The sequence below is a fragment of the Sinocyclocheilus grahami genome, unplaced genomic scaffold (assembly GCF_001515645.1).
Source record: "Sinocyclocheilus grahami isolate Dianchi unplaced genomic scaffold, SAMN03320097.WGS_v1.1 scaffold27.1, whole genome shotgun sequence".
Taxonomy (NCBI): Eukaryota; Metazoa; Chordata; class Actinopteri; order Cypriniformes; family Cyprinidae; genus Sinocyclocheilus; species Sinocyclocheilus grahami.
The window spans coordinates 552,115-574,110 of NW_015505206.1; the positions used below are offsets into that span (position 1 = coordinate 552,115).

General features: G+C 38.2%; 1 protein-coding gene across 3 annotated transcripts in view; it reads left to right on the forward strand.

Moving 5' to 3' along the window:
• The window catches only part of LOC107567185 (double C2-like domain-containing protein alpha), a 50,591-nt gene that overhangs the window by 26,391 nt on the left and 2,204 nt on the right, over positions 1 to 21,996 (forward strand). For all 3 annotated transcript variants that reach the window (XM_016252830.1, XM_016252835.1, XM_016252841.1), the window contains 9 exons: positions 324 to 643; positions 1,903 to 1,982; positions 2,170 to 2,244; positions 3,358 to 3,467; positions 4,292 to 4,418; positions 6,055 to 6,114; positions 18,187 to 18,368; positions 19,117 to 19,198; positions 21,490 to 21,586. In XM_016252830.1, the coding sequence (XP_016108316.1) occupies positions 328 to 643; positions 1,903 to 1,982; positions 2,170 to 2,244; positions 3,358 to 3,467; positions 4,292 to 4,418; positions 6,055 to 6,114; positions 18,187 to 18,368; positions 19,117 to 19,198; positions 21,490 to 21,586 (1,129 nt within the window). In that variant the 5' untranslated portion in view covers positions 324 to 327. The remainder of the gene's footprint in view (positions 1 to 323; positions 644 to 1,902; positions 1,983 to 2,169; positions 2,245 to 3,357; positions 3,468 to 4,291; positions 4,419 to 6,054; positions 6,115 to 18,186; positions 18,369 to 19,116; positions 19,199 to 21,489; positions 21,587 to 21,996) is intronic.

Sequence of the window (21,996 nt, forward strand, 5' to 3'; positions counted from 1 at the left end):
TTCGTTTATCTTCAATTTTTTTTGCGGGTTGTAATTTAAAAGCTTTCCTTTTTTTTTTTTTTATCTGTTTTATTTTTGCCCATTCAATGAAAGTCACTGAGATCCAGTGTTGTTTAGGACCTCACTGACTTCCATTGTAGAATATCAGTCATACAGGTTTGGAACGACATGAAGGTGAGTAAATGAAGGCAGAATTATCATATTTGCGTGAACTATCCCTGTACCGCAGGTGGCTCTTGTGGAATTGTCTGTGTACTTGAAGTCGTTTTGGATTATCGACCGTCTAATAAGTGTCAAAATAACACTCTATTTCTCTGCTTTAGCTCTATGACGGTGCGTAAGGGAAAAAAGCTCACCATCTCCATCCAGGAACACATGGCCATAGACGTCTGTCCCGGCCCCATACGACCAATTAGACAGATCTCTGCCTATTTCCCTCGACTCTCCCCGACCGCTGAGCCTATCTCTCCTAACCCTGCTTCTCCACTGGCTCTCAGCCCGGGGGTTGGGGCCTCTGGAGGAACGAGTGCAGGTCTCTTGTCCCCTCTGCAGGCAGGGGCCAGAGGAGGGGGTGGGACTCTGTCAGCAGCAAGCAGCATTGAGACATCGGTGGACATCTGCAGTTCAGACAGCGATGACAGTAGTATGTTATGACATATTGTGTGCTTAACTACCTACAGGATCACACACACCATCCGAGGGACACTCTTTAGTCACACATCAATACACAACTGTAACTGTAAGGTATATCATGAAAGTATAATCAGGTTACATAAGTTGTACTGTGCCCTCTTAGCTAGTGAATCACATGTGAGTGCATAATGGGAGTTTTGAGAGACCATGCATTTTAGCGATGCCTGTCGAGTAACGTGGCAGAGAGTGGACACAGACGTGATATGATGAGACCCTCCGCAGCATCTTCTAAAAAAAACATGAATTCATATTAAATAAAAAGGTGAAATATACAATATACATAAGATTTAAACAATAAATGCATTTTGATACTCTTTAATTTGACGTAACGGATTACTTTAATGTATAATTTTTCAAGTAATTGCCGTGGAAATCAACCGTGGAAACTAAAGACGTTAACAAAATAATACAGTATGTCTCCTGACGGTACATTTACATCAGGGAAGTAATTTAATGTCCATAGCTGCTTGTTATTTAGGACTTTAGATAAAAACTAATCGTAAAATCATAAATATACTATATAACTATATTTACAATAAAACTATATTTTAAATTATAATTGTACCTGTTATCTGTAGTGTATGTTTAAGTAAATCTCCAAGTTATGTCAGAAAATGTAATCTCCTGTCAAAAAATGCCTGAAAAGGAATCTTATGAGGCCTTGTACTAAAAAAACTAAACAAAAAAAACAAGTTAGGTTTGGAATAGAAAGTGGATACTTTCCTTTTGTAGTTCATAGCTACAGCTCAAAATGGCTTTGAGGACAAAACAGCGATGGAACAGGTCATATAAACATTTTAGAAGTTAGGCGTAGAATGTAATATAATTAGGTATTTTATTGTTTTAAATATATTATCCATACGGTAATGTCAGTCCACAAATAGACATCCTACCAGGTATATGCCTTGAAGGAATACATAGCTTTTGAACATAGCAAGGTATTTTGTTTGTCATATTATCTTATTTAAACTCTATAAAGTTTTTTTCTTTATACTGCCTGGCAAAAATTAAATGTGAATTATTATGCTAATAATTGTGCTTTGCATTGGCAAAATAAATTGTACAGGCTTAATATTGCAATTTGCTGCAATCTATCAGATATGCATGCCTCATAATTGTACTGCATGATGGATTGTTTAATCTGCTTTCTGTCAGGTTTATGGTATAGATGTTATTAACATTTATACTATCATTCCTATTATTGTGTAGCTGCACTGGGGACATTAGAATTTGAACTGAGGTATGAGAGAGCAACCAGTTCCCTCCACTGTACCATCATCAGAGCCAAGGTAACGTCTGCCTCACACCTCTGCAGTTCACTACACACTCACACCTATTCGTGACTCACACTCCAAAACCTGCAGGTGATTTACCCTTTAGCAGTTTGTTCTGCTTCAACAGAGCTCCATACTGTTGTTTCTTTATATTTTTTATTCAGCAGATTTTGTCTAATAAATTGTTTGTTTTTTGGTGTAGGGTCTGAAACCTATGGATTTTAATGGCTTGGCAGATCCTTATGTCAAACTTCATCTTCTACCAGGAGCATGTAAGGTGGGCGAGTCCTGTTTGGAGCAATTACATTTACAAATCTAAAACAAAACATGACCTTTGACCTATATGACCTAATTCTATGTAAGTGTCCTCTTTATATGGTCAAAAATATATGGATGCCCAAAAAACAAACCCATACTGTATGTGCTTGTTGAACATTTACTCGCAAAACTATGGGAATTAATAGAGAGATGATCTTGGGAGGGGATGCTGGGATTTGCGCTCATTCAGACACAAGAGCATCAGAGAGGCATTGATGTTGGGTGATGGGGCCTGACTGATAGTCTACGTTCCAATTCATCCCAGTAGTGTTCATTGGGAGCCGGGTCTGGGCTTTGTGCCTGTCACGTTTTTCTACACCATTTCATTATAGATCTTGCTTTGTGCACAGTATTATCATGCTGGAACAGACAAGCACGCTCCCCAAACTGTCCCCAAAATTGCCTTCAGTGGCATTAAGGAGTCTAGCCAAAAACATAAATTAGAGGGGAATTTCCAAATATTTTTGGAAATCATATTAAATCATATTAAGTTTTTGTTTATGAAAATATAATCAAAATGAAGAAACATGACACTGTGATTACATGCTAAGTACCTCTGAAATATCTACTACTTTTATTTCAGAAACAACTACTGCTCAAAAGGTTTTATAGCATTTATATATATATATATATATATATATATACTACCATTCCAAAGTTTGGGGCTAGGAAGATTTTTAACTGTGTTTGATGTTTGAAAGAAGTCTCTTATGATCAACAAGGCTGCATTTATTTGATTTAGTGTCACATGATTTAGTGTCAAATAATCCTGATATTCTGATTTAGTGCTAAATACATTTTTTAAATATTTTTGTTAAACCATAATACATTTTTTTTCAGGATTTGATGAATAGAACACCGTTATTTGAAAGAACAGCGTTTATTTAATTATTAATTTCTTTACTTTCGATCAATTTAATGTGTCCTTACTGAATAAAAAATATGATTAAAAAAATTCTAAATCCTATTGACCCCATATTTAGTGTGTGTGTGAATATTAGAGGATTAAGATATTAAGATATAAACTTCACTCTTTATTTATTAATTTATTCAAAGTGTTTTATACCCACAGGCGAATAAACTGAAAACCAAAACTGTACGTAATTCTCTAAATCCTGTTTGGAATGAGACTCTCACTTACATTGGCATCACAGAGGAGGACATGCTCAGGAAGACTCTGAGGTTAGTGAAGACATCTGTGCATTCTTGAATATCTCTTTATGGGTGACTCCAAGTGGGCTGTGATTCTATTCTGGATATTTCTTTAAAATTTTCCTCTCGGAGAGCAGTTATTTGAGAGTAGCCTTGATATTTGAGAATATCTTGCTTCGACAGTAGGTGTGTAGGTGTGTGACAGAAAGTGTGCCTGCTTAGCAGAACTCCTGTCGCTTATGAACCTTCAGGAATGATCAAGTTTCTGGGTACATTTACTGTTGTGCGTGCCTTGGAAAGTCGGCACATATTTAGGCTGTATATTTTTGCAGTGCTGAAAGGCACTCTTCAGCCCCATCATCTCCAAGGAACCTCGCCAGAGGTGGAGTGACTGCTGTAGCACTCGGCTTTATCCTGCGATTATCCACAGAAAATTACCTGTGTGCTCGTGATATAAATGAACAGTATCCCCTGGCAACCTGGGACTAGGACTGCTGGTATTTTCAAACTTGCCCTTTTTTTCAATGGCGGGGTGACAGTAGTCAGAGAAAAGTCATTTAGCCGTTTATCTCCAAGGGAGAGTACAGGAGCAGAGAAGGGAGTCGATTCCGCAAACACTCAAGCAAACCTTTGGAAAAAAAGAGCCAGAAATATCATCCTAATCCCATTCATAAATATACATTTTTGTCTGAGCCATTTCCAGCTACTGCTGCTCTGCGGAAGATATTTTTATTGCCTTTTTATCACTTTCGCCCATACTACATTTACAACTTTCATGTTTATCTTTGCCCTCCTTCCAGTATAATTGAATAACTCTCTCGCTTTCTTTTTTATGTTGTTGTTGTTTTTCTCAGGTTATCGGTGTGCGATGAGGATAAACTGACTCACAATGAGTTTATTGGAGAGTCTCGTGTGGCCCTGCGACGTGTGAAACCAGACCAGACGAAACGTTTCTACATCTGTTTAGAACATCCACCACCTGTAAGACATACATACCTACTGTTTCTTTTTGAGTCTGTGAGAAGAGTACCTGACGTTAATGCAACATTGTGATCAATGACTGATCTGAATGTAATTAATATAAGCCTGTTCTAGCTAATCTTCACCAGTTAATGCTGTAGATAGTTAGACAGACAGACACACAGAGACAGACAGACAGACAGAGAGATAGACAGACAGACAGACAGACAGATTTCTTTGAGCCTAAAGTTTTGGGGTGTATTAGTAAGAAGACAATGGATGAAGTGTTTGTATTGATGGTAAATTAGTTGAAATGTATAATAATATATATATTTTTTTTTATTATTTCAAATAAAACTAGCTAAGTTGCATGGACAAAATATGATAGTATACAGTAAGTTACCTTATACATCGAGATATGTCTTTCATGAAAGCTACTTTTATAAATTTTGCAGTTTTGGCACGACCTAAATGCTGCGCTGTACACTTAGCTAAAAATAAAATGCATTCCAAGTTGCTATTGGTTAATTTAGAATTGATGGATGAACTTGCACCTCGACTCGACATGTTTATTAAGTAACATGTCAATTGTGATAAGACCTTCCCGAGTTATGAAGCATCCCATCTTTCTTGTTTACTTAAATCAGTTTAAGGAAGTCACAGCTATTGTGAGATTAGAAAAGGAGCTTGATTTTGGTTATTCGCTCATAGGGGCATTTCCTCTGAGGAGGCAAGGGAGGTAGTGCCTCCTCATAAAAAGTGGATGAGAAAATAATTCACTGTACAAAAATAAAACAATACAAATAATGTGAAATAGACATTAGAATAATTCAACAGTTTTTTCTAAAGTGACCCTGAAAATCAGTAAGGAAAAGTCAAATGATAAAAGGCAGTGCCTCCTTTGTGCTGTGATTGGCCTCATTTTTGTGTGCCTTCCGCATCCACAAAATAGCCTGAATTAAAATAAAATAGTGTTAACGGAAAGACTAATTAAAAAATAAGTAAACAATAAGCTGTTTACCCAGCTGTGGTGCATCAAAAACGAACCAGAAATGACTTAAAAGCACAACCTGTAAGGTTTTCATTGAGCAATTAATTAAAGGTACATCTTCATGTGTCTGTGACCATCATGACACCTGCAAACCGAACTTTGATGGCTGATGATCCAAAAATAAGTTCAAATCTATCAAAAAAAAAGAACAGCTGAACATTAGTTAACAAATAAAATATACATAAAATATGAAATGTGTTACAGATCTTATAGTTATTACTTTGGAATAAGTGTAAAAATGCTTTAAAAACACTTACTTGTTGATAAATATACTACATACATAATTTTAAAGAACAGAACATTAATTACTTTGTTAATGGAAGTCATGTTTATTTATTAAACCTGACAAATGTGTCAATATTATATGTAACTGGAAGATGAATTTACATTATAAAAAACAGTGAGGACTTTGCCTCCTGATTTCAGAACAGTGTGTTTCGTACAGACATTCAATCAGCTCTTATATACTGTTGTATGAACAAGGCCATTTGAGAGTCACATCTGTTATCAATGTAAAGCACTGACTGTATGAATGTAGCCAGTGACAAATACACACAGAGGCTCTGCTCACTTCATCTCTGTCTCCTTTCTCTCTGTATCTGCCAGCTTCCCTCTCCTACAGCCATGGGAGCAGCACTGCGAGGGATTTCCTGTTACCTACGAGAGGTACTCTACCCCAAACCCACCTGTTTTTATTCTGCCTAGAGAATAAAAAAGGCAATTAACAAAGCACTGACATTTCCGGATGCAAGTTAGCAATGACGTTTTAAATATTGCAAACTGATAATTGCCTGCTGATTAAGGCTCTCTCACTCAAATGTTTTCACATTGGGATCTAACCTCATTTGCATTTCAATAAGAACATTGAGCACATTGTGATAAGTGGGACGGAAGAAATCGATTAGCATTTTCATTACCATCCAAAATTGTTCTCAACATGCTAGGCGCCCCACGATGAGAAATACCGGAAAATAAAAAGGACACAAGGAGGATTACGAGCGGAGGATGTGGTCGGCTAAGGAAAGGGCAGGCGTGTGGATGTACTATTTGTGCATTTCCGTGTTTAAAGCAAATCCCTGCTCTGTCTGACAAGAACGAATGTGGCATCCATAAATGATGGATAAGATTAGCCGAACGGCATTGTGGCCTCCAGAGAGATGAGATACAATTTGTTCTATTTAACTTGGTGTTGTACAGCACTTACGTTGCCAATTTCATGACAGAAGCTGCTGAACAGTGAGCCTGAGAGAGATTATAGAGCTTATCATCATGACTCATGAATATTAATTAGGTGACATAACAGTACTGAAAAGCACATAAATGGACACTAGCCACATTAGGATAAGCACTTACAGACTGTGATGGCGCGTTCATTCGTTTGATTATTGCTTCAAACACATATTTTGTATTCATCTCTCACTCTGTTTCTCATTTCTTTCATTAATAAACCGATAAATGGTAAATTCGAAAGGACAGAGGCGGCAGAACATTTTGCCACCCACCTGAAAGCAACATTTCTGGAGACCAGAATAATAGAATTTTCAAAGGAAGTGGAGAGATTATGTGGGGAAAAAAGACAGGAGAAAGCCACAGACAGCATAGATGGGGAAGATGAAGAAAAAGGAGCGAGAGGTTACAGGGTTATGAATGGACAGAGGGTGCCGGATGAGTGACAGACAACACACTCACAGGTCTCTGGAGGAAGAGAACGAGAACTGACAGGGGAAAACTGCTGAACTGCTTAGAGGGATCACAAAGACAGTGATGGTTCAGGGGGTGGTTTGAAATTAAATTATGTTAAAGTGACAGTTCACCCAAAAATGACAATTTTACAGCAAATAAAATCATATACGCACCATCATGCCATTCCAAACCGGACTTTCTTTCTACTGTAGGGCACAAAGGGGATGTAAGGCAAGGTTTTAATGCAGGTGAAATCATCTGAAACCATTCAATAACTTTGTTTAAGGAACAGACTGAAACTCATGTCATTATTCTTGAAAATCTTCTGCATAGCAGGCCCTGGCCTTGAGAAAAGTAGTACGCTGTAGCATAGTTTTAAAAAGAGTACTTATTATGAAATTAGTAAACCTAAAGTAGCAATACTTGGGGGTGATCTAACAGTAATGTTTTCAGGCCACTTAATTGCATGTTAATTGCAATTAAATGAAAATGCTATTAGATGAGCTGTAGAGTGCTTTTTTGACTGCCTTAAAGTAGGCCCTTAAGTATATTAATTCATAATTCTATTGTCTTTGAAATATAGTTAAACTGCACTGCCGAATGTACTGACAATGTATGGTATCTAAAATATACGTTAATGTAACTTCTATTGAAACTTGTGTGTCATGTATTTAAAAAATATTTGTAATTCCACATTTGTAATGATGAAGTTTCCATTTGGAACATTTTAAATACAGTATTTTTACTTCAAATGTAATATTCAATTAACACACAACAGTTAAGAGACAGTGATGGTTCAGGGGGTGGTTTGAAATTAAATTATGTTAAAGGGACAGTTCACCCAAAAATGACATAATTTTACAGCAAATAAAATCATATACGCACCATCATGCCATTCCAAACCGGACTTTCTTTCTTCTGTAGGGCACAAAGGGGATGTAAGGCAAGGTTTTAATGCAGGTGAAATCATCTGAAACCATTCAATAACTTTGTTTAAGGAACAGACTGAAACCCATGTCATTATTCTTGAAAATCTTCTGCATAACAGGCCCTGGCCTTGAGAAAAGTAGTACGCTGTAGCATAGTTTTAAAAAGAGTACTTATTATGAAATTAGTAAACCTAAAGTAGCAATACTTGGGGGTGATCTAACAGTAATGTTTTCAGGCCACTTAATTGCATGTTAATTGCAATTAAATGAAAATGCTATTAGATGAGCTGTAGAGTGCTTTTTTGACTGCCTTAAAGTAGGCCCTTAAGTATATTAATTTCATAATTCTATTGTCTTTGAAATATAGTTAAACTGCACTGCCGAATGTACTGACAATGTATGGTATCTAAAATATACGTTAATGTAACTTCTATTGAAACTTGTGTGTCATGTATTTAAAAAATATTTGTAATTCCACATTTGTAATGATGAAGTTTCAATTTGGAACATTTTAAATACAGTATTTTTACTTCAAATGTAATATTCAATTAACACACAACAGTTAAAATTTAAATCAAGTACTTTGCATTTGATTTAGTATGTTAGTTAGCATATCAAACTAAGTTCTTTAAATTATGACAAAAAGATTATTAAAACATTACATTTATTTAAAATGTACTTTAAAACTTGTAATTTGACTATTATAATACCCCCAAGTACATTTTTTTAATTTTATTTTAAGACTAGTACACTACACCACTGAAGTACACTACAAGCACATTCAGTATAATATTATTGAAAAGAGAAGCTTGGACATTCTACGATCTAAGCGCAAGGTCAAAAGCTCACGGCGCAGGTGCACTTTAGGGCGTGTCCAAATCCACTTTTGCTTGTTTAACGACGGGAAAAACGGTCGGCGCGCCTGGCTCATGGTCTAAAAGGGTTGTCCCTATTCTCTTAATGAGTAATGGGCGTGTTTTAACTGCGGTTACTGAAACCACGCCTTCTTTCTTTGCGTGCACATTTGGGCGCATTATGCAAATATTCCCACATAGTGACCTAGATATGTGGGGGCGTGTTAGAACAGCCGTTTTAGGGGGGCGTGGCAGAGTCTTAACTTTGATAAAGAATATCTCTTTGGTTTTGAGACTTAAGTCTTTGCAACTTCAGGGATCTTATCTATTCACGAACAGCTTGTAACACTCCAAAGAGAAAGGAAAACTTGAAATCGCATCATATGACCCCTTTAAGAGCCAATTGGCTCGCGCCATGGCGAATTTGTTATTTACACAGCGGAATTTGCAAACGCAAAGACAGAGCCCATCTCCAGAGAGGAAACGAATCTGCTCATGCGCGAGCAAATAGGTAGCCTAATTCTGATACATGCCATGACTATCCATTATGACATCTAGGCATTTTTATATTTAGGTAGCCTACAAATTAATAATGTTTTACATTGTAATCCTTTAATTTTTTATATTTGGCATGCTTGTGTGCGTCCCTGTGTGTGTAATAAGCAGTGTACGCGCGCTGTGGACCCACCTATACCAATGCGCTCTTTAAATAACAGAAATTAAAAAAACTACTGCGCCATTGACTTTAGACCAGGGTTTACAGTAGTTGGTCAATGGCGCAGTCTATTTTAGTTGCCTCAAAATAGCAATGTGCCTGAACACACCTTGTTTTCAGACCAGCGCGCACAAATGGGCGCAAATGCATTGCTATTTAAACAATGTGGCGCAGGACGTGAAAATAACTGCGTTGGGCTGAAACTAGCAACAACAACAAAAAACACTTCCGTCGCGCCTGGCGCCGCATTGCGCCCGGTGTATGATAGAGCCCTAAGAGTTGGAAATGTAAACAGAAGTAAAAAGGTGTAGGAAGAATACGGAGAACATGCCCCAAAGGCAAAGGAAGGATCACAAAGTCACAAACGGAGTTTATGGCGCAACAGTCACTATGTTTATTTAAAGCTTTTGATTTGGTGTCATGACTGGCATACATACAGATTCTGGAGAAGGTTGGTGACTGGTGCCACGCCATCTGCCTGCTAATCACGCAAATCTAAATATGAAAGCTGTGCTAGCGCTGATATGTGTGTGCGTGTTCCCAGCCTCACTGCGCACCTGTTTACCTGCTGGATACACCCCCTCATTATCATTAGTGAGTCTGCATGATGGGGGTCATTAGTTTGAAACCTCATGGAGCACGGCAGCCAAAAGCAAGAGCAATTCAAGCTACAACATTTAAACCGTGCTAAATTAATTTATCCCATTCAGAAATGCCATTGGCATTTTAATTAGTCGCAGAAACTTGCGCTGTCAGTGGAAAGCCGCTGCTATGCCACCATCTGCTTCTTTGTGGCTAATTTGTTCGACAAAGATTTTCAAGCAAAACCCCCAAATGTTATTAAATGATGTTTGCATTTTATTTTTTTTTATTGAGCTACAATAGATTTGATTATACTCAAGGGCGTAGAATTCAGTAGGGATTCTAGAGACATGTCCCTACTGATATCCAGTGACTACTAAATTGTCCCTAGCAATAATTTTCTTGTTCCACATGTTTTATCATTACACAGACAGATATATATAACACAGAACGATACAGTGAAGAGGACATTGCCTGCATAATTTTTTCTTATTCCCACGTTTAACACCACTGAATACAGTGGATCCAGACCAAAACAAAAACATTACATAACCTCCCCCCATCCATAAAACCCTCAGGAGGGTTGACAAGAAACTGTATTATCTATAATAATACTATATGAGATAAATGTAATAATTTATGAAAAGTATATAATAACGTATGTCTTCAAATGAGAGAAGAGAGAAAGGGGAGAAAAAACAATTATACATACAGAAGTATACATGCATGCACACACACAGCCATGCTTGTACTGTACATAAATGTAAACATTCACACACTGAACAAACTCAATCAGAATCTAGTGAGGCCAAAGAAATTTAGAATGGGGTTCCAAATTTTCTTGAATTTAACAGTTGAGCCCTGAATAGTGTACTTCACTTTTTCTAGAGAAATTAATGACATAAGATCTTTTAACCAAGAGGTAGTTGGGGGTGGAGTTGGACACTTTCAATGTAGCAAAATGCATCTTCTAGCAACCAGGGAGGCAAATGCAATAACATATGCTTATTGTTTCGAAAGAGTAGAAGAAAACACAGACACACCAAAGATAGCAACCATAGGACATGGAGGGAGAGAAATATGTAAAGCCCTTGAAAGAAAATCAAAAAAGGAAGCCCAGTATGAGGCCAATTTAAGGCAACTGAAAAATGTATGAACATGGTCAGCTAGAGAAAAGGAGCATCTGATAAGTCATCTGTTTCTGGAAACAATTTATGAAGTCTAGCTTTGGTAAAGTGGGTTCGGTGCAAAACTTTTAACTAAATCAGACTTAAAGGTGCAGTAGGAGATCTTGGAAAATGCTAACTTTAGCCTGATAGCTCTGAAAGCGAACGTCCCACCCTCCCTGCAATTGCCGTCCAAAGCCACGCCCCCTGAACGCATTTACGCTCACAGACCAGAATACCAAAAACAACATTACTACAATAGGCTACATCAGCGGTTCCCAATTCCAGCCCATGTTCCGAAGTGAAGTAAACTTCAACGGATTTCCCCCGCTCAGGGCAATGAACACTGTGTAGGGATCACATCGATCGGAACACAGTTCATGCACGTAGCTCGCTTCTAATGAGCTGGCGTGAGGACTGGATTAACCACTGGGCTACATCATGTGTCATTCACCGATGAGAAAACTTTAAAAGTACTACAATACCAGCAAGGAAGATCAGGTTGTTGATGTTTGTCTGCCATTCTCGCTCTGTCTGCACAGCGTGCGTGAACGCGCTGATGACGTATCCTGTCTGCACGAACCCGGGTGCGCAGAGGTATGCTAATACATACGTTGACGGGCAGGTAGGAAAGCCAATTAAAACGCTCAGACCGAGCGTTTTGATTGGACGAACATTTCTTGGTCCTACGCCTTCCACAGAATATATAAATACAGATAAATACATTTGGACCACTTAACTTAATGATTGCTATCGGGATGTGAAGAGACTTTCAACCAGCATAACAAAAAGTGTTTCTGAAGACAATCACCTTAAAACGGGCACAAGCAGAAGTAACTCTAGCAAGAGCCTCAGACCAGAGCTCTTCAGAAAAGCTGAGCTCTAACTCTTTCTCCCATGTTGACTTCAAACATAAGAGAGATGAAGTTTTAGATGAAAGCAATATGAGATAGATAGAAGAGATAAGGTTACCATCTATAGGGGTTGACAGTAAACTCTCAAGCAGGGATTTTTCTGGCAATTGGGGGAAACTTGTCGTCATTAGTTACTCTTAACTTATTTGAATTGATTGACTGAAGTTAATATTAAAAACCTTAATGTCGCAACCTGAACAACATATTTTTTAGTTATGAATGTATGTTTAGATATTCTGTCATAAAGTGTATAAAGCTTAATTGTAATGTTGTAGCTTTACATAATCCAAACTGTAATTATGTAACATACTGGCATAAAAAATGTATGAACATGGTCAGCTAGAGAAAAGGAGCATCTGATAAGTCATCTGTTTCTGGAAACAATTTATGAAGTCTAGCTTTGGTAAAGTGGGTTCGGTGCAAAACTTTTAACTAAATCAGACTTAAAGGTGCAGTAGGAGATCTTGGAAAATGCTAACTTTAGCCTGATAGCTCTGAAAGCGAACGTCCCACCCTCCCTGCAATTGCCGTCCAAAGCCACGCCCCCTGAACGCATTTACGCTCACAGACCAGAATACCAAAAACAACATTACTACAATAGGCTACATCAGCGGTTCCCAATTCCAGCCCATGTTCCGAAGTGAAGTAAACTTCAACGGATTTCCCCCGCTCAGGGCAATGAACACTGTGTAGGGATCACATCGATCGGAACACAGTTCATGCACGTAGCTCGCTTCTAATGAGCTGGCGTGAGGACTGGATTAACCACTGGGCTACATCATGTGTCATTCACCGATGAGAAAACTTTAAAAGTACTACAATACCAGCAAGGAAGATCAGGTTGTTGATGTTTGTCTGCCATTCTCGCTCTGTCTGCACAGCGTGCGTGAACGCGCTGATGACGTATCCTGTCTGCACGAACCCGGGTGCGCAGAGGTATGCTAATACATACGTTGACGGGCAGGTAGGAAAGCCAATTAAAACGCTCAGACCGAGCGTTTTGATTGGACGAACATTTCTTGGTCCTACGCCTTCCACAGAATATATAAATACAGATAAATACATTTGGACCACTTAACTTAATGATTGCTATCGGGATGTGAAGAGACTTTCAACCAGCATAACAAAAAGTGTTTCTGAAGACAATCACCTTAAAACGGGCACAAGCAGAAGTAACTCTAGCAAGAGCCTCAGACCAGAGCTCTTCAGAAAAGCTGAGCTCTAACTCTTTCTCCCATGTTGACTTCAAACATAAGAGAGATGAAGTTTTAGATTGGACGAACATTTCTTGGTCCTACGCCTTCCACAGAATATATAAATACAGATAAATACATTTGGACCACTTAACTTAATGATTGCTATCGGGATGTGAAGAGACTTTCAACCAGCATAACAAAAAGTGTTTCTGAAGACAATCACCTTAAAACGGGCACAAGCAGAAGTAACTCTAGCAAGAGCCTCAGACCAGAGCTCTTCAGAAAAGCTGAGCTCTAACTCTTTCTCCCATGTTGACTTCAAACATAAGAGAGATGAAGTTTTAGATGAAAGCAATATGAGATAGATAGAAGAGATAAGGTTACCATCTATAGGGGTTGACAGTAAACTCTCAAGCAGGGATTTTTCTGGCAATTGGGGGAAACTTGTCGTCATTAGTTACTCTTAACTTATTTGAATTGATTGACTGAAGTTAATATTAAAAACCTTAATGTCGCAACCTGAACAACATATTTTTTAGTTATGAATGTATGTTTAGATATTCTGTCATAAAGTGTATAAAGCTTAATTGTAATGTTGTAGCTTTACATAATCCAAACTGTAATTATGTAACATACTGGCATAAAAGCTCTCCTTGTCAGTTATGAGTGTGTTTGCTACCATAAATAAGCACATTACATGACATGAAATTGTGGTCAGAAGTCAACTGTAAAAGCAAAAATGGGTGGGGGCTGCTTTTATGTCTCCAACAATGTCAAAATCAAGCCTACGCCCTTAATTATACTAAAACATCTTTATCATGCCTAACATTTCATATTTATGCAAATAGTGGAAACGAAATCCATTCTTCTCCGCTGAAGTATGCATTTTTATCTTAATATCGCATATTTATGTGCCTTCCTGCAAACGTACAAATACATGAGTGGGAAACCGCAACAATTGCAGTGGACCATAAGTGGCGGTTCTTAGTGTAGTTGACCTCATGCGTCAGGGAATTTATATGTGCGGCTATTTTGTCTGTCTCCTGAGCATTAGACAGCTGGGCTGCTCTCCTCGCTGTTTGTATTATGAGTTGTCTGTTTATAACACAGGGGTCGCCCTTCTGTCTGCCCACTATCTGTGTGTGTCTCCTCACTGTTAAATTAATGAAGGTCTGGCAATGCAACTTTCACTCACTCCAGGTCTGTCTCGCTCACACACACACACACACACACACACTATCTGTATCTGTCCCCACACAATTACATTAATGAAACATCACACTTGCCAGCAAACAGGTTTGGCTTGGCATGCTTCTCACTAATGGGCAAACTTACCCGCAACCCCGGCACAAACACACACACACACGCACACACAAACAATGTGGTAGATGGGGCTGTAAGGGGAATTTCAAAGTGCAAGGTAAAGAACGAGAACTAACAAGGCTCTTTTTAGAAAAACAAACAGGGAGAGAGACACTGTGATGATTACCCTATCGGTCCTGTACTTTTGCTAGTTGCTGAGGTTGCGGCTGGGAGAGAGACAGAGAGAGAGAGACGGCTTAAAACAAAGGAAAGCAGGAAGAGAGTATGAAAGACAGCTTACTGCTCTCTTTGTGAATTTTCATATGCAAAGATATTACACTTTCCTCATAAATGCCTGAGAAATCATTTCCAATGTTGTCACTGAAAATGTTGAATGTGATATCCCATTAGATTAAATATATATTCCTATATGCGGTACTTTTTGAGCTCTGTAACTTTAATAAAAATGTACTGTATATGCCTATATTTAAAGAAGTATCGCTGTGAAAGGGTCTAATAGAAAACTCACTTAACTTGTATAATTACACATGGTTTACTTGCACAACAGCAAGTATGGACAGGATGGACATGTAGATATAAATAAGAGGTTAGTTCTTATTAGTGAGGGATTGAGAGTAACTATTTTGATGATATCATGCTGGTTATGACATTTTAACAAACTATATGAAATGTTTTCGGATGAGACAAACTAACTGTTTCCACAAAAATTAAATCATTGGTAGTATTTACTTAAGTTTGTGCTGTCGTTTTCCCAAAAAAATGATGTCACATTCAGGATATGGCATTTATAAGGGATAAGAGATAAGACTAACAGAGAAGTAAGTTAAACTGAGGATACAAGAAAATCCAGCATGTTTCTTAAAATGATTTTAATTAGAGAGAGAAAAATGAAGAAACGCTGCCAGTTTTTCTTTCATTAGTGCAGACCACACAGGGACCTGGTAAAAAATAGCAGCATCTGTTCAAATCGAAGTGAATTCATTTCAGATTTAACTGTGTGTTCATTTAATTGTGATATTATGTGAAGATAAAAAGGTACTAAAATGATTTGCATCTTTAAAAATTGTGAGTTTAATATTTTATCTAATATATTTGGACTTGCAGACATGAAACTGTACTTTATAACAGAAATGACACACGTGGCAATGCTCTTTATTGTGCTTCCTCTTAGTCTCTGCATGTCTAAGCTTTGATCTTCCCCATTACACTCTTTTATATCTCCTGACCGAGACAACTAATAAAAATGAACGTTGGATCCATCCGTACAGATGGATTATCGAATATTTCATGTAAATATTGTTGCTCTCGTGGTGTAAACACTGAATATTCAGAGTCACACTTGAGCATTCTCTGCATGCATTATTAATGTGCATTCAAATAAGTGTCTCTCAAGCCTTACTAATGTGTGGTGTGTGTAAGCGTTGCACCAAATCAGAAAATTATGTCTCATTAAGTCTCCATATCGCACAAAATCCTGAAGAGGCTGTGCTTGGATCTTCCCGCTTTCCCCTTTGAAAGCCACTGAAGCTGAGCTAAGCCTAAACAGACCAGGAAGAGAGAATGATAAATGACTGTGTGTGTGGTAGAAGATGAGTCTGAATCATAGAGCATTTGCAGGAGACTATAAGAGTTTATATAGGGATTTTCCATTTTAAGACTAGATCAAACCTTCTCTTGTATTAGAATCAATATTAGTGTTTTATTTAAGGAAATTTTGCACAGGGTGTGAATGAAAAAACAACAGATTGCCATAATTTAAAAATGAGCCTACTGCATAGATGTCACATTACACTAACATCATTACATGCATAACCAGCTGTTTATAATTATTCTACATGTGAACATTATCAGATTTTACCCAGAGGGAGTCCTTGTCATTGGTTCAGTTGTATTCCGTGTACGGAGATGATTTATTACAATGCTTGCAAGACAGCACTGTAGTGATATTCCTGGTTGGGTTTGTTCTAAACCTCTGACCTTAAGTAGCCAATTAAACTTAATTTAGCGTGACCCAATCTTAGGTGAGCTATTATTTTAGTTTTGTTTTTATTATTGTTTTCACTTTAAACTATAAAAAAATTAAGGCTCCCTAGTCCAGTACGAAGTGCAGGCAGTCGTCGCATATGGCAGTCAAAATTGTTCCAAAGTACCAAATTTCACAAAATTCCTACAAAATTAATTATTCATAAAACAAATCATACCAAAAGCATATCAGTCCTGTCTTAATGTACACAGTTGTTGTCCATAAATATCTTTAACATTTGAAACCATGTAAACATGCCCCAATGTTTAGTAGATCAAGGCCCTTTCTGTTGTCCAAATTTGTTTATGATATTCTGATTCTAAAGTCACAATTTTGCTAGTGAGCATAGTGAGACGCAACTCAAGATTAAAGTTTGAAAATCTTCCATTGATACAATGTTAAAATGTAACCAAGTGTTTTTATTTCCATAACAGAATTTACATAGTCTACTTTCTTATAACTATTTGCATACAAAATTCTGATTCCATGCCTTTCAAGGTTTCCAGGTGTTGGTTCTTGTATAACTGATTGTAAACAAGGAGTGATTGAGCATTACATATCCACATAATTTAAGGCTTAAACCTCAGCCTACCTAAAACCTCAGCATTATTTTTCTTTTGCTGCCTTACAATAACTGATATTTCCTTCTATAAAACTCTTTATATTTGAGGAGATTTAAGGGTGTGTCTCAGTCTGCTCTCTAGTCCAGTAGTAAGTGCACTACCCCAGGAAGTCTGTCATTTTTATGGATATGAACATTCATAAAAAATGGATTTGTCACAAAACAAATCATACCAGAAGGATACTGGCCCTGTTCTAATGAACAGAGTTATTCTGTCCTTAAATATCTTTTACATTTGAAACCCTGTAAACATGTTGCAGGAAATTGAATCATCAGTTCCCTTAATGTTTAATAGATCAACGGCAGTGGCCAAAATGTGTTCTTGATATTCTGATTCATAATGAGCATAATGAGACGGTTCAAGAGTAAAATCTTCCAATGACTTAAATTGATAGAATGTTCAAATGTAACCAACAGCGATGGTGTCATCAAAATATTTGCATACTGAGATGTGATTAGTCTTCTTTCTTACAACTATTTGCATACGAAATTCTGATTGGGCTCGTCTTCCATCCATGTGTGTATCCATATATAGCTTCCTTTCCACCACAGTGACTGTGTTGATTCTTGTGTAACCGAGTGTAAACAAGGCGTGATTCGGCATTTCATCTGCGCATCATTTAAGCCTACCTAAAACCTCAACATTATTCCATGCAACCCCTGGAATTTCCTTCAGGAAGTGCTTAATCTAGTTAAATTTTTGGACCTAACGTTCATTTGCTCTCTTGCAGTGGGAGAACGAACAGTTGACCAGTTTGGAAGAGAGAGGCCGCCTGTTGCTCTCACTGCAGTTCCTTACCCCACCTGCAGAGGGCGAAGAAGGCCGGCGAGGGGGCCTGTACGTCGGAGTGCTACGCTGTGCCCATCTGGCAGCCATGGATGTCAACGGCTTCTCAGATCCCTATGTGAAAATGTGAGATTTCTGCACCAACACTGAGAAAGCACAGACATGCAGCAAAAAGACACTTGCTAGGGATTCAGGAAAAAAACAAAAAAATAAAAAGGGCAAAGGAAAAAGAACTCCGGTTTGGAAGGGAGGTGCCATAAACAGTTCTCAGAGGTGGAGAAGCGAGTAGGAGAAACTGTAAAACAAGAGAGAGAAAAAGAAACGGATAGTAGCCAATAATAAGGCTAAAAAAATCTCTGTATGTCCTACGTCTTTCCTCTGATGTGTCTCTGCTTCTCACTCTCTCATTTGTGCCCCCTCTAATCTCTCATTATTTTTCTCACATCATGTATTAAAATAAACGCTCCCAAACAGTTCTTCCTCCCCAGGCAAAATGGCATAAGAACAGACAGGACCTCCACCCACGCTCACGTCCCTTCCAGTCACTCTCTCTCTTGCTCTTCCGTTCCTTTCACAAACACACACACATACACATTCTCTCTTTTCCTCAGGATCAAAGCCATATTCTAACTGTGTGTCTTGGGGGAGGGTGGCTGAGAGTTAACAGCAGTACATAAAGCAAATCAAATTTTTATGAAAGCCGGTGGGACGTCACCACAAAAGCCGAAAAGCAAACAGCTTGGTACGAATGTGTCCGAAGTCCGTTTCGTATGCTTGCGATGGCGCTGCCGCTTGTTTTAATCTCCTGCTCTCCCACTGTCCTGCTCTACCTACGCCCCTCACTTTGTTCTTCCATCTGCCTTTCTCTTTCCAGATACCTGAAGCCAGATGTGAAGAAGAAATCCAAACACAAAACGGCAGTGATTAAAAAGACCCTTAACCCAGAATTCAATGAGGTATGGATGTATTTGACGAACTGGCGTGCGTGCGCCTCACGAGCGCTTTGAGTGTTAATGAGATGTCTGGTCCAATATCTCTTTGCGCTGCGTCCTTGCTCACTTCACATTCCCAGAAGACCTCCACCTAAACGCACGTTTGTCTTTCATTACCATGTTGCACATTTCTCATTTCAGTCATGTCCTCCGTTTCTCTTTTTATCCCTCTTCTCCTTCCCGTCTGTCTCACGCTCTCTCTGTCATGTGGGCGGCATGTGATCACCAGTAAGGCTAAGTGTTTTGTTTCCATTCACTCAGAAGTAATACACACCCAGATTGGCCATATAATTACTCCTTGGCTCAGACTGAAGGCTGCTCACTCCAATCTCACACGCCACTATCTGCTTAAAAGCAGGTCTGCCCTCTGCTCCACAGGAGCCCCGCTCAGCAAAACCATGATATCATATCATATCAAAACTGTTCATGAGGGTGCTGAAAATTCCTGGGATGAATAAGAGGCAGGAGCAACAGCACTCCTCAACGTATTATATTTAGAAAATGCTCCAATTTCTTTTTATGAACTGTGTGAACATTTGTGGGATGGGTAGAGGTCAGAAGAGGAAGGTCCAGTGGTTTGATCCCTGTGATCCCAGCATGATTTAACTCGGATACCCCAGAAAGCAGCCTCCATTTAAAATGTATTGCTTTCTATTGCTTAAATGTTTTTTTCCCTTTATTCAAGCACATTCCAGGCTTCAGTCAGTGGGTGTGAAAGCCGCAGACGAGAACATCTGTTTGACTACAGGTGCATCTCAATAAATTAGAATGTCGTGGAAAAGTTAAATTGTGAAACTCGTGTATTAAATAAATTCAATGCACACTACTGAAGTAGTTTAAGTCTTTGGTTCTTTTAATTGTGATGATTTTGGCTCACATTTAACAAAAACCCACCAATTCATTATCTCAACAAATTAGAATATGGTGACATGCCAATCAGCTAATCAACTCAAAACACCGGCAAAGGTTTCCTGAGCCTTCAAAATGGTCTCACAGTTTGGTTCACTAGGCTACACAATCATGGGGAAGACTGCTGATCTGACAGTTGTCCAGAAGACAATCATTGACACCCTTCACAAGGAGGGTAAGCCACAAACATTCATTGCCAAAGAAGCTGGCTGTTCACAGAGTGCTGTATCCAAGCATGTTAACAGAAAGTTGAGTGGAAGGAAAAAGTGTGGAAGAAAAAGATGCACAACCAACCGAGAGAACCGCAGCCTTATGAGGATTAAGAATTTGAGTGAACTTCACAAGGAATGGACTGAGGCTGGGATCACGGCATCAAGAGCCACCACACACAGACGTGTCAAGGAATTTGGCTACAGTTGTCGTATTCCTCTTGTTAAGCCACTCCTGAACCACAGACAACGTCAGAAGCGTCTTACCTGGACTAAAAAGAAGAAGAGCTGGACTGTTGCCCAGTGGTCTGGTGTGCTTGACTGGCTAGCAAACTCACCAGACCTGAACCCCATAGAGAATCTATGGGGTATTGTCAAGACGAAAATGAGAAACCAGAGACCAAATAATGCAGATGAGCTGAAGGCCACTGTCAAAGAAACCTGGGCTTCCATACCACCTCAGCAGTGCCACAAACTGATCACCTCCATGCCACGCCAAATTGAGGCAGTAATTAAAGCAAAAAGAGCCCCTACCAAGTATTGAGTACATGTACAGTAAATGAACGTACTTTCCAGAAGGCCAACAATTCACTAAAAAAAATTTTTTATTGGTCTTATGAAGTATTCTAATTTGTTGAGATAGTGAATTGGTGGGTTTTTGTTAAATGTGAGCCAAAATCATCACAATTAAAAGAACCAAAGACTTAAACTACTTCAGTCTGTGTGCATTGAATTTATTTAATACACGAGTTTCACAATTTGAGTTGAAATACTGAAATAAATGAACTTTTCCACGACATTCTAATTTATTGAGATGCACCTGTAAACTACCAAATGGCAATTGTTTCTGGAAATTTGTTTCTGAAGCAACTTTTCATGGGTTTAATATTTTGATCATTCCCCAGGTGGCTTTGGAGCTGTCAGGATGATGCATATGAGACCTTTCTGTGTTTAAAAATGTCTTTTGAAATGAATGAGGGGAAATCAAAAGTGACCATGAATAAATAAAATTTTGGGCTTTGGCCAAGGGGTTGATCAAATGAGAACCGGAGGCATCATCCTTCAAATTATTCTTCTGAAAATGAATGCAACTGTTGAAGTGCTGCGATAATCCATGTCATATTTTACCACCCACAGGAGTTCTTCTATGAGATCTCTCTATCTGAACTGGTCCATAAGACACTGGAGGTCACAGTATGGGACTATGATCTGGGAAGATCTAATGATTTCATAGGTGAGAGCATGCAGTTATTATCTGTTATAATAATATCTTTATTATATGTGCTTTTGAAGAATAAAATATGGGCTGTGTTCGTGATAGCATCATACAGAGATGGACAAAGTAATATACAAATAAAGTACTTAAAGTAAAAAAGTAAAAGTACAGATACCCTACAATATTACTCCACTAAAAGTAGTAAGTACTTATCCATTTTACTTGGGTAAAAGTACAAAAGTACTTTATTTTTTTTAATGTAAATGAGTATTAAATTTAAAAAATACTGATTGATGAATGTTTTTATTTATTTTACAATTTTATATACTCTATCCTGCTAAAAATATGTCTCTAATAACTACTATTAAAAATGACTGATGATTCAAGTGTGTAAATAAGTGAAAATAACCAAATATACTATTTAGTGT